This window comes from Phacochoerus africanus, chromosome 3 (genome assembly GCF_016906955.1).
Source record: "Phacochoerus africanus isolate WHEZ1 chromosome 3, ROS_Pafr_v1, whole genome shotgun sequence".
In the NCBI taxonomy this organism is placed as follows: domain Eukaryota; kingdom Metazoa; phylum Chordata; class Mammalia; order Artiodactyla; family Suidae; genus Phacochoerus; species Phacochoerus africanus.
The window spans coordinates 174,876,879-174,900,929 of record NC_062546.1 but is presented as its reverse complement, the minus strand read 5'-3'; the positions used below and the strand labels follow the sequence as shown (position 1 = coordinate 174,900,929).

General features: G+C 40.3%; 2 protein-coding genes across 5 annotated transcripts in view; both read left to right on the top strand.

Annotated features, from left to right (window-relative positions):
• The window catches only part of INO80D (INO80 complex subunit D), a 66,951-nt gene that overhangs the window by 17,351 nt on the left and 25,549 nt on the right, over positions 1-24,051 (top strand). For 2 of the 4 annotated variants that reach the window (XM_047773306.1, XM_047773307.1), the window contains exons 2-5: positions 4,489-4,581; positions 4,687-4,933; positions 12,369-13,117; positions 21,248-21,356. In XM_047773306.1, the coding sequence (XP_047629262.1) occupies positions 4,716-4,933; positions 12,369-13,117; positions 21,248-21,356 (1,076 nt within the window). In that variant the 5' untranslated portion in view covers positions 4,489-4,581; positions 4,687-4,715. The remainder of the gene's footprint in view (positions 1-4,488; positions 4,582-4,686; positions 4,934-12,368; positions 13,118-21,247; positions 21,357-24,051) is intronic. The other 2 variants (XM_047773308.1, XM_047773309.1) reach the window with 2 other exon arrangements.
• LOC125123474 (general transcription factor IIH subunit 5-like) lies at positions 742-2,023 on the top strand. Its single transcript, XM_047773310.1, has one exon. The coding sequence runs from the start codon at positions 1,638-1,640 to the stop codon at positions 1,845-1,847; it is 210 nt and encodes a 69-aa protein (XP_047629266.1). The 5' UTR covers positions 742-1,637; the 3' UTR covers positions 1,848-2,023.

Below are 24,051 nucleotides of genomic sequence, written 5' to 3'. Positions count from 1 at the left end.
GGCAATAAAAATTCAGCCCAACAGGAGTTCCCATCATGGCTCAGTGGAAACAAATCCCACTAGGAACCATGAGGTTGCCTTGCTCAGTGGGTTAAGGATCCGGCGTTGCCATGAGCTGTGGTGTAGGTTGCAGACGCGGCTCAGATCTGGCGTTGCTGTGGCTGTGGTGTAGGCCAGCACAGGGGTCTCTGATTAGACCCCCAGCCCGAGAACCTCCATATGCTGCGGGTGTGGCCCTAAAAGAAAAAAAAGAAATCAGCCCAAATTAAAAAATAATAAAATAAATGGAAATAAAGCAGAAAGAAGGTATTAGTAAAGATAAAAACGAGAAATTGATGAATTAGAAAACATACATGGAGGTGCTAATGAATCCAAGAGATTTTGTTTGTTTGTTAGTTTTTTGGGGGGTATTGGTAAAAATACTTAACAAATAACTCCTTTTGAGCCAAATCATGAACAAAGGGAAAAAGCACGAATATCACATAGGTCTATGGACATAATCAGAATATGAAAATGAATCATAGACATTTAGGAAATTGAGTGTAAGACGTTGTATTGCTAAACTGTATGTAAATAAATTTGAAAACAAAAAAGCACTACTAGGCCTAGGCAACCCTCTTTTTTTGTTTTGCTTTTTAGGGCTGCACTCGTGGTGCATGGAGGTTCTTTCTGCTTTTTAGGGCTGCACTTGTGACATATGGAAGTTCCCAAGCTAGGGGTTGAATCAGAGCTGTAGCCGTTGGCCTATAGCACAGCTCACAGCAGTGCTGGATCCCCGACCCACTGAGCGAGATCAGGGATCGAACCCACATCCTCATAGATCCTAGTCAGATTCTATTATGCTGTGCCACAACGGAACTCCCTAGACAACCTTCTAATAAGGAAGGTTATAACTACAATGTTTTTTAACTTGCTCAAGAACATAGAAAAAGACAAAAAATTTTCTTGTTTTTTGAAGTATTAACACCTAATTTTGACAAAGTATACACACACACACACAAAACTCTAGACATTCTCAAAATACAAAAATTCTAACTAAGAGTGAGTGTAACTCAGCCACACCTTAGAAGAATAACAATTAATGACCAAGTTGTTTTTAACCCCAGTGTTATAAGATGCGTATAGTATCAGGAAATATTAAATAGTTATAGTACATGTTTTTAAAAAATACAAAAGAGAAAATGATCATTTCTCTAGAAGCTGAAAAAGAATTTGGTAAAATTAGCCATCAATTCTGAGTTTCTTTGTTAAAAAAAAAAACCCTCTTGGTAAAGTAGGAATTACTTCATACTTCCTCAACATAATAGAGAAGGCAGCATTATTCCTGCCATTGACTTCAAACAGGAGTAGCAGTGGTTGTTATTATTAACATTGTTCCAGCAGTTCTGGCCAATTCAAATAGGAAAAGTAAAGACGCGTAAAGAAATTAGAAAGGGGAAATCATCAATCTCGATAGATATGGTGCCACCTAAAATATGTCGGAGTGAAATGTCAATGTTACCCACGTGTGTCTTATAAAATATTCTCGTACGTATAGATACATAGGCATCTGGCACTCTGTAGGTGACACCAAGGCGCTGCTGGACCCGTGGGTGAAAGCATTTTAAAGGTTATCTGCACCTTCTGACTGGGGAAAGATGGTCAGCATCTTGAAAGGAGTGCTTATAGAATGCGACCCTGCCATGAAGCAGTTTTTCCTGTACTTGGATGAGTCCAGCGCCCTGAAATTCATCATTCAAGACATTGATGACACGCAGGTCTTCGTAATATCAGAGTTGGTTAATATTCTCCAGGAGCAAGTAGGTGAATTGATGGACCAAAGTGCCTTTTCTCTTACCCAGAAGTGAGAATATTAGATATTGACCATTTAGGAATTTAAAGCAACAAATGTGACAGACTATCACCATTCAGTATCTTATGTAACTGGTTAGATTTACAGAATTGCTTGGAAGTGGGTGACAGGCAAGACTGTGGTATCTTTTTTTTTTTTTCCTCATAAAAAAAGCCCCCTGGAACTGACTATCTTCTGTTTTTTTCAGTACATAAATCCTAAAATCTAAAAAAAAAAGCTTTAAAAAAAAAAGATATGTAGGAGTTCCCAGCGTGGCTCATGGTTAACGAATCCGACTAGGAACCATGAGGTTGCAGGTTTGTTTGATCCCTGCCCTTGCTTAGTGGGTTGAGGATCCAGTGTTGCTGTGGCTCTGGTGTAGGCCGGTGGCTACAGCTCCGATTGGACCCCTAGCCTGTGAACCTCCTTATGCCGCAGGAGCGGCCCCTAGAAAAGGCAAAAAGACAAAAAAAGGTATATAGGCTTTTTTGATAATGGCAAATTTGTTTATGTAAGTTGCTTTTTTCATATTTATATTCAGCCTACTTATTTGCCGAATTTCATATAGACTCACCTGAACTAATTCATGAAAGCTTTCTTTGCCAAGTGGATGAGCAGGCCAAAGAGAGAGTGTAAAAATGAAACATCATAGGTTTGCTTTGAAATAATTTCCTGTCTTAAACATCCAGACCTTTGGGACAGCTAAATTTACATTTTTAGTCTGACTTTTCTCCCTCTCCTCCTAATAGAGTGAAAATAGAAAGCTCTTATTTTAGTTTTACATTAATGTATAGGTTTACTCAGTAATAATTGTGATTTCTGTGAACCAAGCTAATATTTCAGGGTTTGGGTTTTTTTTTTTTTTTCCTGCCAGGGTAAGTGAAATGCTTCTCAAGGGTAATAAAAATTCTCTACCTTTATCATCAGTAGTAATAAGAATTAACATTATGAGTAATAATTTCCACTTGTTTAGTGCTTACTAACATACTGGTAATGGAATTTAGTGTGTTGCCTGCTTTGTATCATTTGCTACATTGAGCAACCTCATAACATAGTTACTAATACTATTCCTATTTTACAGATGAGAAAACTGAGGTTTAGAGGATTTGTTCAAGGCAACACCACAGTTACTGGACTTGAGCGTAGATACTGGACTTGATTAAACATATCTTTTGACTGCTCAAAGATTTATGTATCTTGTCATTCGTTGGTGTAAGGAATTTCATAATTGGTTTTACAAAGGAGTCTTTCTGTCTTTTCTTTCTTTCTGTCTGTCTGTCTTTCTGTCTGTCTTTGTAAGGGTCGCACCTGCGGCATATGGAGGTTCCCAGGCTAGGGGTGGAATTGGAGCTACAGCTGCCGGCCTCCACCAGAGCCACAGCAACTCAGGATCCGAGCCGCATCTGTGACCTACACACACAGCTCATGGCAACATCAGATCCTTAACCCCCTGAGTGAATGAGGCCAGGGATCGAATCCTCAATCTCTTGGTACCTAGTTGGGTCCGTTTCTGCTGCGCCACGACAGGAGCTTCGAGAGAGTGTTTGTTTCTTGAGTTTCTCTGTAGCTGATATTTAAGCTGTTCTGGGTGATTTGGGGAGTGTGGAGAAGGTGGCGTAAATCATAGCAGCCCCTTATGATCCTGCCTTGACCAATTAGTTGTTTCTGTTTCATTGTAGACTATATGGTTACATGAGACATAAATGTCACTGCTGGAAGTTTTGTGTGTGGAGAGGTAGTGACTACTGTGTGATATCTTCCTTCCATTTTCTTACTAAGCCTCCAAAGACTCAAAAGCTGCAACTGTTATGCTCTTTGGGGTAATTGGGAGCACAGTGTGATGCAGAGCTCTGGATTGAATGATGGAAATACGGTGATTAGTCTTTGGGCTCATGAAGTTTATAGTTTGGATGGGATAGGTGTGGAGGAGTATTAGAGGGAAATGACTTTTTTGGGGTCTTTTCAGGGCTATATCCACAGCAAATGGAAGTTCCCAGCCTAGGGATCAAATAGGAGCTGCAACTGCCAGCCCACACCACAACCGCAGCAACGCAGGATCTGAGCTGCATCTGTGACCTGTACCACAGCTCACGACAGCGCCAGATCCTTAACTCACTGAGCTAGACCATGGATTGAACCCGAATCCTCATGGATACTAGTTGGGTTCATTACCGCTGAGCCACAACAGGAACTCTAAAAACAACATTTTTAATACAGGAATTTCTTCTTCTTTTTTTTTTGTATTTCATAGAAACATTAACAAATTGCTAAATGTTTTGCAAACATATTAAAAAGTATAGAATTTCTGAGGGAAGTTTTGGGTCTGTAGAGGTCATTGCATGGCATTCCAAAGAGATTTGGGTTCTGAAAATAGGTATAGCATGCAGAGAAATAATAGTAATGAAAAAGACCTACCACCTTATGACATTCGATTGGTGGAAGAGCCCTGCTGCTTTGAGGTATTTATAAAACAATCAGAGTAAAAATTAGTTCAATTCAGAGTGGTAGGGTTACTTAATATTTTATAATGTTTCTTATTTGAATTCAGTACTAAAGAATCCGTCCCGTTAGGAAGGGTGATATCCTAGTATTTTACTTCCCAGGTGAGCAAGCTTATTTATTTCTATTTGTTAACTAGGCCTTTTGATATTTTGTAGACAATCTGCTTCATCTTGATTCTGCAGCATTCCACACTGTGGTATCCTTGGGGTTCTCTTAGCATTGCTATGGTGCAGAAGATTTAAAATCAGGTATGGCTGTGGGGGCAGAAGTCCCTCAGGAAAATTCTCAACTTAAATCTGCCTTACATTCTCTGATTTATCATTTGGGTTTCTTTTTTTGTGGTGGTCTTTTAGCTGATGTTCACAAGGAATAGAGTCACGTGATGTATGAAGGGAAACATATACACTTCTCTGAGGTTGACAATAAGCCCTTGTGCTCATATAGCCCCAAACTGTGCAAGCAGCGGCGACTCAACGGCTACGCTTTCTGTATCAGACACGTTCTGGAGGACAAGACTGCCCCCTTCAAGCAATGTGAATATGTGGCCAAGTATAACAGCCAGCGCTGCACCAACCCCATCCCCAAATCGGAGGACCGCAGGTAAGTACTTACAGTGGGGAGCAGTCTTTGATTTCATTGGTAGACTTGGAAGTTTCTCTTCTCTTTTTTAAATTTTTTATATTTTTTCTGATATGATGAATTGAAATGCTAAGTTTGGGGGATAATCTAAGTAAACTTGGGAATGGTTCTAAAAATGAGAGATGGCAGTTTGAAAAAAAATGGAGTTGTAACTTTGGAGAATTATTTGAAAAGTATGTTTGATTAAAAAAATTTTTTTTTTATTTAATAGGCTGTCTAGGATTATTTTTTTTAATGTTTGTTTGTTTGTTTTGCTTCGTTTTGTTTTTTGATTTGAAGTCTTAGTACTGATGTGTTTGGTTTGTAGCCATATAAAGTATTTCCCGACTTCTCTACTTAGTTTTTTCATCCGCCTAAATGAGAGAAATTATAGGAACTGCTTAGGGGTTATAATTAATGATAATAATTTTGGAATTTTTAAATCTGTGCTTGAAATGTAGCAAAAGGTATGTACTTACTGAAAAAGAATTATTCAAAGGATTGATTACTTGAATCATTCAGAAGATTTACTTCCTCTTCTGGTTAAAAAGAGTTCCATATAGACTATAATTTACATAGTAAGGTAGGTTTTATGACTAGAATTATGAATTTATACCTTGCTGAATTAAAATGTGGAGGTGTTTTTAAAGGCGTCTTATGCTGATAATTCGTCTTTCATATTCTTGGGAAACTTTACAATGTATTTTCCTTTACAATCTCTTTTCTTTATGGCTCTTTTTCATCACTTCTCTGGATGATCATTGTAGGATATTATAGAGAGATACATACTTATTTTCCAAAAAGTTTCAAATACTTGTTATCTTTAGGGAGAAAGTTTGAACTTTTTACTCCTATCTTAAAAAAAATACTTATGTATGTAACCTTTGTTTTTGATCCTATACGTAAGCAAATGTTACCAGCATACATTGGTTGAAAAGGAATTGTGTATTTTATCTGTCATGGTGAGCAGTTTTTAAACTTTTAGGGTAAAATAAATAATTCTTGTTGATAAATATCCCACCAAAATGAGTATAGTATAATGTGGTGATTTGGGAATACTCTCTTAGAATTTCTAATGAGCACTTAAGGCTTCAGATTACAATACCCGAAAGTTAGAAACAGCTGTTTAGTGAGGAAAGGAATAAAATTTTAATCTCAGGTAAAGAAAAGGTACCACTGTTTTAGGCTAAGCATGTCTGCCCAGTTGGTTTTAGCTGACTGAAAAAAATTTCTTACTCTTACCCTTTTTTAACGTGAAGAGTAGATAAACTTAGATTAATTTTTTCCTTCAAGTTCCATTATAATTACATTTCTATAATTTTGTCTTTAATTCAGTTTATCACAGTTACAATTGTCAACCTTGGATTTTTTTACGTTTCAGTCAAAGCAAGTATTATCTTAATAGCTAACAGCAAGAAGTAAAGTGAGAGTCACACTGAATTTCTCCAAAGTATTAATTCTTTGAAGCGTATGTCTTCACCTTTATAGTCAAAGTAATTTTCTCTTTTTAGAACCAGATAAGAAGGGAAAGGACTTTTATGTTGCTTTGTCAAGGAGAAACTGTGCTTAATAAGCACTAAGTTATATTTTTTCAAAATTGGTCCGAGACCATATGAACACAAATGCTATTAATATTTGTATTGTTTGTAGGGTTGTTTGAAAACAGATTAAAGTAGGCATGAGTAGGAGATAATATTCTTTATTTTACTTCAAGAAATTCAGGTTGAATTCATGTAATCATATGTTTAAACTTGTGTGTAATAGTTATAACTGTACTATATGACAGTGTAGAAAAGAGTTAATATTCTTTTGAAAATAAGCTTTCATCATTGTTAAGGCAGTTACTCCTTGGACACTTAGGGATTTGAAAAGGTTTTTTTTTTTCCTTTTTTTCCCTTTTCTTTTTTCTTTTGGTCTTCCACGGCATATGGAAGTTCCCAGGTTGAATCAGAGCTACAGCTGCTGGCCTCCACCACAGCCACAGCAACGCCGGATCCGAGCTTCCTCTGCAACCTACATTACAGATCAAGGCAAAACTGGATCCTTAACCCACTGAGAGAGGCCAGGGATGGAACCTGTGGCCTCACGGATGCTAGTCAGATTCATTTCCTCTGTATCACGACGGGAACTCCTGCTTTGTATATTGTTTTAAAAAACAAATTTCTGGAGTTTCCATCGTGATGCAGTGGAAATGAATCTGACTGGGAACCATGAGGTTGTGGGTTCGATCCCTGGCCTCGCTCAGTAGGTTAAGGATCCGGTGTTGCCGTGAGCTGTGTGTAGTTTGCAGACTTGGCTTGGATCTGGCGTTGCTGTGGTTGTGGTGTAGGCCAGCGGCTACAGCTCTGATTAGACCCCTAGCCTGGGAACCTCCATATGTTGCTGGGTGTGGCCCTAAAAAGACAAAAAAAAAGAGAGAGAGAGAGAAAGAACAAATTTCCAAGAACTTTTAATTGACAAAATTATCTGGTTGGTGGTCAGCTAGAGAGAAGCTTCATAAAAATATATGGCGTGTATTATAAATGCTAACTTCTGGGATTCCATATTTTGATAGAATAATATTAATGTTTAGTAGAATTACTGGTATAATTAAAAAGTAAGTCCAGAGTTCTTGTGAGGCACAGCAGGTTAAGAATCTGATGTTGTCATTATAGCAGCTTGGGTCCTTGCTGGGGTGCTCTGATCCCTGGCCTGGGAATTTCTACATGCCCAGGGCGTGGCCAAAAAAATAAGAAAGAGAGAGGGAGGAAAAATAAAAAAGTTCATGTTGTTATATACTTATACAGTGGGATGCTAAGGCTCATTACTGTGGCCTTGGTATCACAGATAAGTGGTTATATTAAGTTGGTTATTTTATATAGTTTAAATTTAAGCTTGCTATAATTATATATTATATATATATAATTATATTTATTTTTAGTAGTATGGGAGTTCCCATTGTAGCGAAGCAGAAACGAACCCAACTGGTATACATGAGGATTTGGGTTCCATCCCTGGCCTTGCTCAATTGTGTTAAGGATCCATTGTTGCCGTGAGCTGTGGTGTAGGTCAGAGACACGGCTTGGATCCTGTGTGGCTGTGGCTGTGGTATAGGCCCAGCAGTTGTAGCTCCAATTGGACCCCCTAGCCTGGGAACTTCTGTATGCCATAGGTGTGGCACTGAAAAGCAAAGAAAAAAAACGAAAAAAAAATATACACACACACACATATTTGATAGTATATATTTACCAAGAAATGCTCATTTCCTATATTTATTCTTTGCAAGGGCTGCTTAATTAAAATATAATTCATATACCATACAAGTAACCCATTTGAAGTATAGAATTCAGTATTTTTTAGTGTATTTACAGGAGTGTGCAACTACCACCACAGTCCACTTTTATATTTTCATTCCCCCAAAAGGACCCATTAGCAGCCAGTTCCTGTATAGTTGTTCTTTTAGACTGGAAATTCATATTTATTTAATTTAATTTTATTTATTTACTTATTTTTGTCCTTTTAGGGCTGCACCTGTGGCATATGGAAGTTCCTAGGTCAAATCAGAGCTGTAGCTGCCAGCCTACACCACAGCCACAGCAATGCCAGATCCGAACTGTGTCTGCAACCTACACCACAGCTCAAGGCAATGCTGGATCCTTAACCCACTGAGCAAAGACAGGTATCGAACCTGCGTCCTCATGGATGCTAATCAGATTTTTTTTCCTCTGAGCCATGATGGGAACTCTTGCGTATTTATTTTAAATGCTGTTCATAACTAAGTAAGCTGTTCCAATTCTAGTTGTGAAGAATTTCCCCTTTTAGAAGAGGCAGTGTTTTAAGAGTTTAGGCTAAATGTTGTGATACTGTGACAGTGGCTGGAGTGAGCATTGAGGATGAAGGTGAAGGAGGACTGTACCTGCTCTCTTTTGCTATGTTGTATAATGTAGCACATAGTAGCCTCTTTTATCAGTGCGGCTGCCCATGTAAATGAGCGGAAGAATTTGATTTCTAAATTAAACCCCTCACCTCATTTCTATCTAACAAAAATACTAATCCTTTTGTTAATTTAAAAATCACTTGAGGAGCTCTTGTTGTGGCTCAGCAGGTTTAAGAACCCGGCATTGTCTCTCTGAGGGTGTGGATTCGATCCCTGGCCTCGCTGAGTGGGTAAAGGATCCAGTGTTGCCACAAGCTGAACTGTAGGTTGCAGCTGCAACTCCAGTTTGACCCCTGACCTGGGAATGTCCATATGCCTTAACTGTAGCCTTTAAAAAAAAAAAAAAATCAGGAGTTCCCGTCGTGGCACGGTGGTTAACGAACTTGACTAGGAACCATGAGGTTGCGGGTTTGGTCCCTGCCCTTGCTCAGTGGGTTAACGACCCGGCATTGCTGTGAGCTGTGATGTAGGTTGCAGATGCGGCTCGGATCCCGAGTTGCTGTGGCTCTGGCGTAGGCCAGGGGCTACAGCTCTGATTCAACCCCTAGCCTGGGAACCTCCGTATGCCGCTAGAGCAGCCCAAAGAAATAGCAAAAAGACAAAAAAAAAAATCAGTTGAAAACAACAAAAGCCATTAACTTTTTTGGGGAAGCTCTGTACGGTTATCCCTGAAATACTTCTCTTTGTTGGCTACAGCTTTATGAATATATTCTGCTTAAGATCTTATGGAACATAGCTCACATCTGCTGGGTATACACACACAAAAACATACACCCAATGCAGAGTCTCTTTACTGTACAGAAAGCTTTCCCTTCTTTTTTTTTTTTAAAGGGCTATACCCACAGCATATGGAAGTTCCCAGGCTAGGGATCCAATCAGAGCTACAGCTGCTGGCCTACAGCAACGCCAAATCTGAGCCACATCTGCGACCTACACCATAGCTCACGGCAACGCTGGATCCTTAACCCATTGAACGAGGCCAGGGATCGAACCCTCGTCCACATGGATACTAGTCAGATTTGTTTCTTCTGTGCCACCGCAACTCCCAGAAAGCTTTCTCTTAGTAGTTGTATTTAAAATAAAAAAGTGCCTCTGATAGATTTATTTTTTAAGACAAAACCACAAAGCCATGTGTCCTGATTCTTTGCTGAATCTGTATTTTTAACAATTATTTAAAACAATTTTTCTGTGCAGTCCAATGAGTTTGGGGGTTGACAATTATTCACCCTATTGCCTTTTTTTCCCCAACTGTGTTCTTTGGAGATGTCACAGGAATGCTGCAGTAAAAATAGGTGCCATTTTCAAATAAGTTTGAGAAACACTACCATAAGGGGCCATTTCCACCCTGGGAGCTTAATGCACATTATCATACAAAATGCTTGAGAGGTTGTTCAGCAGAAACAAATGAAAGAATAGTTGTCTAATTCTGTTGAAGCCAGCATTTTCCAAATTTATTTAAGCCTGGAATACTGTTTTTACGGTATGCTTGGTAACACACCATGGACTAGTTGAGGAACACCAGTTTGGGAAACACTACCTTTTTATAGGTTAAAAAGTCTCCAATAGGTTTTCAGCGTGGCTTATCGGCATAAGACAATATTCTACTTTCTAATTCTGTAGAAAGAGTCTGTCCGTTCCGACTTTTTTGTTTATTTGTTCGTTTTCCTTTTTATGACAACATCCACCCCACATTGAAGTTCCCAGGCCAGGGACTGAATCTGAGCCGCAGCTGCAACCAATGCTGCAGCTTCGGCAACGGCTGGATCCTTTAACCCACTGCGCCAGGCCAGGAATTGAAAGTAGGGACTGAAGCCGCACTTTTTTTTTTTTTTCTTTTTGGCTACACTTGTGGTATATGGAAGTTCCCAGGCTAGAAGTTGAATTGGAGCTGCAGCTGCCGGCCTGCTCCACAGCCACAACAATGCCAGATCTGAGCCGTGTCTGCAATCTACACCAAAGCTCACAGCAAAGCCAGATCCTTGAACCCACTGAGTGAGACCAGGGATGGAACCCACATCCTCATGATACTAGTTGGGTTCTTAGCCTACTGAGGCACAGCGGGAACTCCAGCAGTCGGATTCTCAACCAGCTGTGCCACAGTGGGAACTACCAGATTATTTTTAAAAATAGCATTTACAGGAGTTCCCATTATGGCTTAGTGGAAAGGAATCTGACTAGTATCTATGAGGATGCAGGTTTGATCCCTGGCCCTGCTCAGTGGGTTAAGGATCTGGTGTTGCTGTGAGCTGCGGTGTAGGTTGCAGACGAGACTCATCTGGCATTGGTGTGGCTCTGGCGTAGGCTAGCAGCTACAGCTCCGATTGGACCCCGAGCCTGGGAATCTCTATATGCTGCAGGTGCAGCCCTAAAAAGACAAAAGTAAAATAATAAATAAAAATAGCATTTACATTACGAAAATAACCTGCTCATTGTTGAAGACTTTTATTAATAAGTCATCATGAGTTTAGAGTTTTGGTTTAGTTCTGTCACTTTCCAGATACGTGGTTTGGGACAAGTTATTTAATTTGTATAAAATATAGTTTTCTCACGTGTATAAAGGGTATTATTTTGGTACCTACTGTGGGTAGAAGCTAGAGGAGATAATCCATATATTTAACATCTGGCTATTGAGGAACTCATTTAATCCATAATCTCGCTAACTAGTTTTATTATTATATTTTCTCCTCCTCTTTTATATTCTTTTTTTTTTTGTCTTTTTGCTATTTCTTGGGCCGCTCCTGCGGCATATGGAGGTTCTCAGGCTAGGGGTCTAATTGGAGCTGTAGCCACCGGCCTATGCCAGAGCCACAGCAACGCGGGATCCGAGCCGCATCTGCAACCTACACCACAGCTCACGGCAACGCCGGATCGTTAACCCACTGAGCAAGGGCAGGGACCGAACCCGCAACCTCATGGTTCCTAATCGGATTCGTTAACCACTGCGCCACGACGGGAACCCCCCTCTTCTATATTCTCCTTCTCTCCCTCCCTCTTTCTGTCTCTCTCTCTGTGTGTGTAGGACACACAGTAGATACTTGACATTCTTAAGGGTTTTGTCATGAGATCTTTGTGAATCTCCTTTACTTGAATGGCATTGGAACATACATTTTTTTCCTCTGTAAGAGAATTTTAAGTGATCTTTAGACTCTTGAGGAGTTACTTGTTTGACATGAATAGAGAATAGCAAAGCGGTGTGAAAAGCAGTAGCTGGGTGGTTATCCAGTGCTGTTTGCTGCTTCCTTGACATGAGTGACATGCTTCTGTGTGGCAGCCTCTTCACATATGCAGTTCGTATATTTGCTTTAGCAAAATTGCACAAACTTTGAGGACTACTTGAGAGTAGTGGGAATGGCATATATTAAAGCCACAAATGCCAAAGCGTTATTATGGTTATGCATTTTTAACCTATTAGGGTTCATATTTTATGATAAGTAGTTTTATATTCTACTTCTCCTAATATGTTTCATGAACATTTTCCTGTATATGTGTGTATTTTCAAAGGTACTGCAACAGCCACTTGCAGGTTCTTGGCTTTATCCCGAAAAAAGAGAGGAAGAAAAAGAATGATCCTATAGATGAGGTAAAGGTCAGGCACCAGATGGATACCATGGCCTTTAGCCTGACGGTGCCCACGTTGGCCTTGAAGATGCCCAATGGACTGGATGGAATGTCCCTCTCTCCACCCGGGGCAAGGGTCCCTCTCCACTACCTGGAAACTGAGTTGGAAGACCCATTTGCTTTCAACGAGGAAGATGATGACCTAAAGAAAGGGGCAACTGTGAAAAAGAAGTTGCAGAGCAAGTTGGCCCAGAATCGGCAGCGCCAGAGAGAGACCGAGATTTTAAAAGTTCGACAAGAGCACTTTAGTCCCCCTCCTGCACCTTCTCAGCAGCAGCCGCAGCCTCCGCAGCAGCACTCCCACCTGTCACCTTTATCCACTTTAAAACCTCCAGCGCCACCGCAGGGTTTAGTCTGCAAGTCACCTCAACCTCAGAACACCAGCCTACCAATGCAGGGAGTGGCCCCCACCACACACACTATAGCACAAGCAAGGCAGTTGTCTCACAAGAGGCCTCTGCCCCTCCTGCCATCCAGTAGGGCTCCCGTCGTGGACCCACCCAGGACTGACCAGGTCCTTATGAAAGCCACAGCCTTCTCTCCACACTTCTCTTGTATAAGTCGACTGCAGAGACTGGTGAAACTGTGCACCCAAAAACATCAGTTGGACACTGATCTGTTTCCCCATTTAGGTGAGTTAAATATTCTACCACATTACGTGTGCATAATATAACAAAATGTGCCCTTTTGCCCAAGGTTTTGTTTTTTTGTCTTTTTAGGACCACACCTGCATCACATGGAGGTTCCCAGGCTAGGGGTCAAATTGGAGTTGCAGCTGCCAGTCTACACCACAGTGACAGCAACACAGGATCTGAGCTGCGTCTGTGATCTACACCACAGCTCACAGCAATGTGGGATCCTTAGCCCATTGAGGGAGGCCAGGGTTCAAACCTCTGTCCTCATGGATGCTGGTCAGATTCGTTTGTGCTGAGCCACAGTGGGAACTCCAGGTTTTATTTTCATAACCTTTCCATATGTGGTAGAGGTGGAAGAATGTTTGGATAGGATGGTCCAATTACAGATTCTGTATCTAGATAGACCACTTTAAAGTAAATATGCTACTAGAGAGGATAATAATTGGTATACAGGATACAGAAGAAATAGGAACTGGGAATTTAGAATTCCAGTTGTAGCTTCTAACTGTGGTAGTAGCAGTATCAAAAGGAAGTCGTGTTTGGTTTTGTGCCTCTGTGAGCTCAGTACCTGTGTGTCTAATGAAGTTCTCGACCTGTTTTAACAGGACTTTGGAATAATGATAACTTTGTTAACATCTGCCCACAGTTTCCTTAAAATATATATATTATATATATGTGTATATATATAATATATATATATATATACATAAAACTTTAAGGAGTTCTCTTGTGGCACCGCAGGTTAAGGATCTGGCATTGTCGCTGCTGTGGCACAGGTTTGATCCCTGGCTGAGGGACTTCTGCCTGACATGGGTGTGGCCAAAAAAAAGAAAAAACAAAAAACCTTTAATGTAGTCAAATATCTATCTTTTGTTGCTTCTGAGTTTTCCTTCTTTTTGCTTTTTAGGGCCACACCTGCGGCATACGGAGGTTCCCAGGCTTGGGGTCTAATCAGAGCTGCATCTGCTGGCCTATGCCAGAGCCACAGCAACGCCAGATCCGAGCCACGTCTGTGACGTACACCACAGCTCATGGCAATGCTGGATCCTTAGCCCACTGAGCGGGGCCGGGGATCAAACCTGCATCCTCATGGTTCCTAGTCGGATTCATTTCTACTGTGCCACGACAGGAACTCCTGAGTTTTCTGTCTTACTCAAGAAAATCTGATGGCAAGTTTTTACAGATATTCTATATTTTCTATTAATAGTTTGTTTTGTTTTTGATCATTTAAACCTTTGATTCACTTGGAATTTATTCTTGAATGTGGTATGAGCTGTGATTTTAAATTTAGGAAGAATTATTTTCATGACATATGACAGCAATAGAAAAATGAAAATAGAGGAAGAAGAAATATGAATAGTCAATGAACAAGTGAAAACCTCAATCCTGGTAACAGGGACATGCAAACTAAAAAAGCAATGAATTATCAGATTGGCAAAAATTCTATGTGTTGTTGATGAGGATATGGGATCTCATACATTGCTGGTGAGTAATGTGACATTATCTACTACTTAAAAGTATATGTATAGCCAGCAGACTCACTTTTGGGACTCTATCCTATGGATAAAAAATAATTTCAGAATGTAAGGCTATGTGTTCAAGGATGGTTACTGCAGCATTGCTTACAATATTAAAAAATATACAAATTGGAGTTCCCCAGTGGCTCAGTGGGTTAAGGACCTGGTATTGTCACTGCTGTGGCACAGGTTCAATCTCTAGCCCAGGAACTTCTGCATGCATGGACGTGGCTGGAAACAAAAGGATATGGATAAGATGTTTGGTATGAGCATAGTTTAAGTATGAATGGATGCACACCATTAGGCTATTAATGCTGGCTACCAAGGTAGTGGTGGAATTTTAGGGAGATGGGTGTGATAACTTCTTATATTGCTTTATATTGTTTTGCCTGTTATTAAAATATGTATGATATTTAGTAATTTAAAAAACTAATAAAACTTAAAGAAAAAATAGAGATAAAAGTTATAAATTAAAATACCCCAAACCTTATTACTACCCATTTATTAATACTTTGGTATATTCTTTCAGATATATAAAATTAAGTTCTTGCTAGACATACAGTATTATAACCTACTTTAAATTTTTTTGCAGTGTATTATCAAGTTAGTAATTTTTTCATGTACAACATAGCTGAATTCTTTCTCTAAATCATCTGCAATTTATTTCATTATAGAGTGTGGTAGCTGAATAATCACAGTAAAATAATTACCATCACGTCTTTAATTTTTTTCCTTCACATAGATTCCAGGAAGCAAAATTGCTGATTCCAAGCTTTTGTACTTTTTAAAAAGATTTTTAATATATGTTGCCAAATTTTCCTTCAGAATTTTTTTTTTTTGGCTTAGGGCTGAACTAGCAGCATATGGAAGTTCCCAGGGTAGGGGTCCAGTCAGAACTATAGATCCGAGCCACGGCTCTAGCTGCAACCTACAACTGCATCACTACTCTCAGCAATGCTGGATCCTTAACCCACTGAGTGAGGCCAGGGATCCAACCCGCAGCCTCATGGTTCCTACTCTGATTCGTTTCCACTGCACCATGACGGAAACTCCTCCTTTAGAATTATTTTGTCAGTTTACTTTTCTTTCAGCAGTGTATGAGTATAACAGTTTCACTACATCTTTATAGCCCTAAATATTTGATGTTATTACTGTTTTGCCTTTGCAAATGTGATTTTTAAAAGTTTGCTTTAATTTGCATACCTTAGGGGTTCCTATGTGGCTCAGCAGGTTAAGGATATGGTGTCACTGCAGTGGCTGGAGTGGCTGCTGTAATATGGGTTTAATCCTTAGCCCTGAAACTTCTGCATACCTTGGGTGTGGCCAAAAAAAATTAACTTGCAGGAGTTCCCATCGTGGCTGAGCTGTTACCAGACCCAACTAGTATCCATGAGAACACAGGTTCTATCCCTGATCTTGGTCAGTGGGTTAAGGATTCAGCCTTGCCATGAGCTGTGGTGTAGGTTGCAGACATGGCTTAGATTCCATGTGGTTGTGGCTGTGGCATAGGCTGGCAGCTATAGCTCCGATTCGACCCCTAGACTGGGAATTTCCACATGCTGCAGGCGCAGCCCTAAAAAGACAAAAAAAGAGGAGTTCCCATCATGGCTCAGTGGTTAAAGAATCCGATCAGGAACCATGAGGTTGTGGGTTCGATCCCTGGCCTTGCTCAGTGGGTTGAGGATCGGGCGATGCCATGAGCAGTGGTATAGGTTGCAGACGAGGCTTGGATCCTGCGTTGCTGTGGCTGTGGTGTAGGCTGGTGGCTACAGCTCCGAGTCAATCCCTAGCCTGGGAACCTCCATATGCCGCAGGTGCGGCCCTAGAAATAGCAAAAAGACAAAAAACAAAAACGAAAAAAGAAAAGGAAAAAAAAATTAACTTGCATACCTTACATCAGTGTTTCTCAAATTTTTGGCCTCAGGATCACTTTTTTGGGGCTCAAAAATTATCAAGGATGCAGTAGAGATTTTTGTGTATGTGAGTTATATCAATTGATGTTTACTGAACTAGAAGTTAACACTCAGAAATTTTAAAAATACTAATTCATTTAAAAAATAAAACTAAACTCACTGCTTGTTAACATGTTCTTTTTTTGAAAAATATGTTTCCCAAAACAGAAACAAGTATAATGGGAAAAGCAGCATTGTTTAATATTGTTTCACAAATCTTATTGTCTGTTTTCTTTCTTTTTTTTTTTTTTTGTCTTTTTGCCTTTTCTTGAGCTGCTCCTGTGACATATGGAGGTTCTCAGGCTGGGGGTCCAATCTGAGCTATAGCCACGGGCCTACACCAGAGCCACAGCAACAGGGGATCCGAGCTGCATCTGAGACCCACACCATAGCTCAGGGCAACGCCGGGTTCTTAACCCACTGAGCAAGGCCAGGAATCAAACCACAACCTCATCGTTCCTAGTCGGATTCATTAACCACTGCGCCACGATGGGAACTCCTTTTTGTCTGTTTTCTTAGAAGACTCCTAGCTATCTGCTTCTGCATTCAGTGTGTCCTGATGTGTGACTTTGGTTAGTAGATGAAAACATGGCCTTACACATTTGCAGTTGGAAAAGGGAGAAATATTTTAATAATTTTTTTCCCAAATAGTTGTTGATGTTTGTAATTGATTCCACACTAAAACTTAACAAGTAGTAGTTTCTCAAATATTAGTTTCAATGTGGAATCTGAAACCATGTCAAAGAATTTTGTATAGTGTTACATTAAAATCCATTGATTTACCCTGTACTGTATTTTTTTTCCTTTTTTTCTTATTTTTTTAATGCTGTACCTGTGGCACATGGAAGTTCCCAGACTAGGGGTCCAATTGGAGCTGCAGCTGCAGGCCTACACCACAGCCATGGATGGCAGTGCTGGATCCAAGCTGAATCTGCGAATCTTGACACAGCTTGCAGCAACGCCAGATTGTTAGTCCACTGAGCAAGGCCAGGGATTGAATCTGGATCTTCAAGGAGACTATGTCTGGTTCTTAACCCACTAATCCACAATGGGAACTGCTTACCCTGTACTTTAAATGGATCTTTTACTCATGTGTGATTTTGTAACATATGTTGGTCATTTGGAAAACATGGGTTTACTGAGTTATACAGATTCCCAAATATAAACATATTTCATTATGAAAAAATTTTAAATTGCATTAATTAATATTAGCAGCAATCTTACCAGAAAAGTCTTGGAGTTCCTGTCATGGCTCAGTGGTTAAGGAACTTGACTAGCATCCATGAGGATGCAGGTTTGGTCTGTGGCCTCGCCTGGTGGCTTAAGGATCCGGCGTTGCCATGAGCTGTAGTGTAGGTCACAGACGCGGCTCAGATCCCACATTGCTGTGGCTGTGGTGTAGGCTGGCAGCTACAGCTCCAATTCCACCTCCAGCCTGGGAATCTCCATGTGCCTCGGGTACAGCCCTAAAAAGACACACACACACACACACACACAAAGATTTCTTCCTTTTTAAATTAAAAAAAAATTTTTTTTGGAGGGGCGTACACCCATGGCATATGGAAGTTCCCAGGTTAGGGGTTGAATTGAAGCTGCTGCTGCTGGCTTGCGCCACAGCCACAGCAACACTAGATCCGAGCTCTGTCTGTGACCTACACTACAGCACATGTCAGTGCTGGATCCTTAACCTGCTGAGTGAGGTAAGGGATCAAATCCATATCTTCATGGATACTAGTCAGGTTCTTAACCTGCTGAGCCACAAAGGGAACTCCAAGATTTTTTTCCTTTGAGTCAGGTTTTTTTTCCTGACCTTGTTTAGGCTCTCTTCATTCCAAGAGGATATAAATATATTCACCTATATTTTCTTTTAGTCCTTTTATTATTTTATTTTTTACATTTTAGTCATCTATTTGGAGCTCATTAGGAGTTAGTTTTGAGGCAAAAATGTAACTTTTTTTCCAAATGTCTGCCTCTTAGTCCACCATTTATCTTTATCATCTGCTAAATTTTTATTTATACTTGTATTTATTTCTGGGTGCTGATAATTTTTTAGCTTTTAAACATGAAATTTTATGTTGAGGGCTGATTTTCATTTTGAATATAAGTAAAACTCACAAAAAAACTATTGTCTTTTTATTTTTAAAAAGGTCACCCATAGGAAGGAACCAAGTTTCACAATAAAGGTTATATTGGAGAAACCAGAAATTCTAATTCACTTCTATGACCAAGCATAGTATGCATTCATGTCAGCAAAGAATACTTAAAGAAAAAAACACAATATTTAATTGACTTTTTACGGTCCTGCCTGGACTGGTTATCACAATTAGTTACGTAGAACTGGTGATAATGGAGCCAAGTTCAAAGGTTTGCTTCATTGGACCATTAATTTTACAAGAGAAACACTTCCATCTTAGTTTTTATGACTTAGATCTTGACTTTTTTAGAGAAAGCATAGATGTCCTAGTAGACATTATTATGACTTCTATAGAAATAATAACAAATAGCAACTCATGTTCTAATTTTTAAAGGTACTTTAAGTGTCACTGTGTGTTTGAAAGATCTCACATCTCAACATCCCAAAACTGATGATATTGTGATCACCTATTTTTTTTTTTTTTAATTTACTTTTCAACAAACTACTATTTATTTATTTACTGTTGTTTTAGAGCTGCACCCACGGCATATGGAGATTCCCAGGCTAGAGGTTCAATGGGAGCTGTAGCTGCTGGGCTACACCATGGCCACAGCAACATGACATTCAGGCCGCATCTGTGACCTGCACCACAGCTTATGGCAACCCCGGATCCTTAACTCACTGAGTGAGGCCAGCGTTCGAACCTGTGTCCTCATGGATGTTAGATTTGTTTCCTTTGAGCCAGGACGGGAACTCCACAAACTACTAATTATTTAGATAGAGAAAGTAACTTGATTTTTAAGATGATCTGACATTTTGGATAGTCATCTTGGAACTACGGTTTGGAGTATCTTTGTGCCAAGGATAACGTTATTGAATTTTAAGCATTTATATTTTGCATTTCAATTAACCTTTTCTTAATTTCCATCTTTGGCACATGCAAACTTATTTAAATTGCAGAAGAAATCTATGAGGTTCTTTTTAAGTGTGTCTAATGAAGATGGTCTTCTGATTTTTTGAGGGTTTCAAGGAGAAAGACATAGAATAATAGTCATCAAGGTATCAAAATGGCATAGTGGTGTGAGTACATTAAAGTTATGAAGTCCCTACGTAGTGTTGTATTTTAGGCGATGCAAATCAGTATTTATCAAGACCACTTCAAGATATAAAAATTTTAAGTATGTGAAACCTTTATGTTGGGTTCTAACAATTGTCTATCCACTCATTAAAAATAATAGCATTTAACAAAATAAATAAGCATTGTTCATACTACATTTCTCTACTTTTCCCTCTAACCTTATTTTTAACAATGAACACAAAACGTGACGGCTGTTGTTTAAAAGAACTAAAAGAGGAGTTCCTGTCGTGGAGCTGCAGAAGCGAATCTGACTAGGAACCATGAGGTTGCGGGTTTGATCCCTGGCCTTGCTCAGTGGGTTAAGGATCCGGCATTGCCGTGAGCTGCAGTGTGGATCGCAGATGAGGCTCGGATCTGGTGTTGCGGAGGCTGTGTCGTAGGTCGGCAGCTATAGCTCTGATTCGACCCCTAGCCTGGGAACCTCCATATGCTGCTGGTTCGGCCCTAAAGAAATAAAAATAAAAGAACTAAAAGAAACCTCTAGCCACATTAGAAATAGTGCTTTGCTATCCTACTCTTCCCTCTTCCATAGGGGGCAAGAGCCAAGGAATGGCCCTGCCTGGTGGGTGGAGTCCTTTCCCCAGAGATGTGGGGAAAGCGGGATGACTGTGCCTGCCTTTGACAGCTTATTCCAGGGCCCTTTGTTGAGGTATAGAGTTAGTCCACTGGCACCTCTTTAACTTTTTCTTGCTTGAGCATGTATTAAGATTCTTTTCCTGCTGTCTTGAATAAGTTTCATGTTTTTCTGACATTATTTTCTTTCTTTCTTTTTTCCTTTTTAAGGCCACACCTGCAGCATATGGAAGTTCCTGGGTTGGGGTAAAATCGGAGTTGCAGCTGCAGACCTACACCACAGCCACAGTAACGCAGGATCCGAGCTGCATCTGCAACCCACAAGGCAGCTTGTGGCAACGCTGAATCCTTAACCCACTGAGGAGGCTAGGAATTGGATCTATATCCTTGCAGAGACTATGTCAGGTTCTTAGCCTGCTGAGACACAACAGGAACTCCTTTGTGACATTATTTTTAGTGGATGATGTTTTGATACTTAAGAAATTCTGGTGTGTTTTTTTTGTTTTTGTTTTTTTTTAACTTGAACTCTGTGCTTGTGTCGTTTCTACTCCATTTGTGAAGCATTTAACAAAAGCAGTTCATCCTTGGAATATAGCCTTGTTGTTATAATGTCATTAATTTAAATATGAGTACATGTCATTATTAATATCTTGGCAAGAATAGGGGTGAAACTCACCAGGAGGCATCTGTTTAATCACAGTATGATAGTCCTTGCTAGAGGTGGTGCGTTATGTATTTCAGGTAGCCTTTTATCTAAATTTCAGATAAATGGAAATTTTTTTCTAACTGGCAATGTCCTCTCATCTGCCCCAGGGTTGGACTGGTCTGAAGAAAGCGGAGAAGAACCGGAGGACTCAGAGCAGGCCTCGCCATACCAGGTCGCCTGGTCCATCCGAGAGACCCTCAGATACGACAGACACATGTGAGTCTTCCTTATCCTTTCTCTTCTCAAATTTCTGCCAAAGTAGATTGATTTTTCCGTACATACACTAATTTTTAAAATGTAATTGGATGTAGTTTTATTGTAATGGAGGTAAAATAGATTCTACTTGGGAAGAAATGTGCTATATTATTTGAGAAGAGATACTTTTAAGTTTTCTTGGTAAATTTGTTTGAACCTTTCCCAGCTGGAACAGAAGGAACCAATTGTAATAGATTTTTTTTTTTTTTTTGCTTTTTAGGGCTGCACCCACAGCATATGGAGGTTCCCAAGCTAGGGATTGAACCAGGGCTACAGCTGCCAACTACTCCACAGCCACAGCGACACAGGATCTGAGCCTTGTCTTCAACCTACACCACAGCTCACAGCAACGCCAGATCCTCAACCCACTGAGTGGGGCCAGGGATCAAACTCGCAACCTCATGGTTCCTAGTCGGATTCGTTTCCACTGCACCACAATGGGAACTCCAGTAGATTTCATTTTTTATTGTATTTTTTTTCTTTTTTCGCCGCCTGGCAGCGTATGGAATTCCAGGGCTAGGGATCAGATCTGAGCTGCAGTTGCAACCTACACCACAGTCGTGGCAGTGCCAGATCCTTTAACCCGCTGTGCTGGGCTAGGGATCGAACGTGAGTCCTGGCACTGCAAGGACACTGCCGATCCCTTTGCACCATAGGGGGATCCCTTGTAATAAATTTTAGAATTGAGAGGTACTTTTGAGGTTATTTGTTCACATTTCTCCATTTTATAGAAGAAGAAAGCAAGGCCTTGTTAGGCCCGCGTGGTCCCAGGGCTACTTGAGGTCCCTATCTGACTTCTCTAGGTCTTCTTTGGCCCTCTCCTCATAGCAGCTGGAAATAGTGCTTTTTACTTCACCTCTACCTTCTGCAAGGTCGATCCATTCTTTAATATTTCTAATATGTTAAAATATTTTTTGAAATAGTGTCACTAAAAGTTCTTGCTATCTATCCACCTTGTCAGAAAGCTGTAGGTAGGTTCATGCCCAGCCCCTCCAGTGGTAGTAAGAAAGCTAGTTCTCTTTCTGGGGGGCTGAGTCAGCATCATAGGGATATGCTTGCTGCAGTGTGACAGTCCTGAGATAGATCCTTGCCTCTGGAGCCAAAAGATGACTCAAAACACTTAATACGTTTAAGGTACTGTGGTTTGAATAGATATTCAGCAAGATGTAAGGGAAACTAGCTATCTGCCCCAGGCCAGCTCCTAGAATTTCACAGTATCATTGTATGGATATATATTCTAGGGTCTGGTGTTTGAATTTATAGGCTTAAAATGTGTTTTGTTAGTACACCCAGAGGTGATTAGGCATAGGAAACTGATTCACTAGCGACTATAAACTAAAATGTCAGTTTATATTGAGAAATAAAATCATTAAATCGTGCAAATGTTCACTAAGCAAAACTACATGGGAAGCACATTATAATCAGAAGCTTATTTGGACATGACATTAGAGCAAGGAGAGCTGGTTGGATTTATTAATGGCCAGTGTCATTAAACTGTAATAGCCCGATACTCCATTTCTGCTCTTGAGATTTCTCTTCCAAAGAGTCATCTCTGTCTCCCCTGCCTCCTAGGAGTATTGGAAAAGGCCGTGTGTATACTTTCTGCTCTGAAGTTCCACTTTGTATGTCGTTCAAGACTGTTTCCTTACCATGAGCATCTTCTTGGTTTCAGACAGAAATACAGTTGAGCTTAAGCTTTCTTAGTTATAGATAATATCAGTTGTGCTTTCTGACGCTGATATACATATCAGATTAGCTTGGGGTATTTTGGGTCAGTTTTACAAATTGCTGTAAATGAGGTAACGTAAGTAAATGCTCAGCGCAATACCTGGCTCATCGGAAATGATTGATAAATGGTAGTTATGGATCCCGTTTTAATTCTCAAGATTACCTGAATATCAGAATTGGGAGTATTTGCTCTTTTTTTTTTTGCCTTTTCTAGGGCCGCACCTGCGGCATATGGAGGTTCCCAGGCTAGGGGTCTAATCGAAGCTATAGCTGCCAAACCTACACCACAGCCACAGCAACGCCAGATCTGAGCTGCATCTGTGACCTACACCACAGCTCATGGTAACACTGGATCCTTAACCCACTGAGCAAGGCCAGGGATCGAACCCGCAACCTCATGGTTCCTGGTCGGATTTGTTAACCGCTGAGCCACGACGGGAACTCGGGGAGTATTTGCTCTTGATGAGGAGCAATGTGTATTCTAATTTTGCCTTCTATTGCAGAGTTTTCAGAATATTTCTTTTTGTTTTTGTTTTTGTTTTTTTGCTTTTTAGAGCTGCATCCTCGGCATATGGAGGTTCCCAGGCTAGGGGTTAAATCGGAGCTGTAGCTGTATCTGCTGGCCTACACCACAGCAATGGAGGATCCGAGCCATGTTTGCAACCAGAGTTCACAGCAATGCCAGATCCTTAACCCACTGAACGAGGCCAGGGATCCAACCTGCAGCCTCATGGATCCCAGTCAGGTTCCATAATCACTGAACCACCACGGGAACTCCTCTTTTGTTGTTTTAGACTTGTGACCATTCTTATTTTCTTCATCTCTGGTATTTTATTTTCTTGGCCACTTTTGCTAGTATGCTTGTTTGACTTAATAACTCTGCTTTGCTGGTTCCTCTTTTCCTTGAGTATCTATTTCTTTTTATAAA

What these genes read in the sequence shown, in the direction of transcription:
- LOC125123474 (XM_047773310.1), top strand. Translation starts at nt 1,638, where the DNA reads ATGGTCAGCATCTTGAAAGGAGTGCTTATAGAATGCGACCCTGCCATG.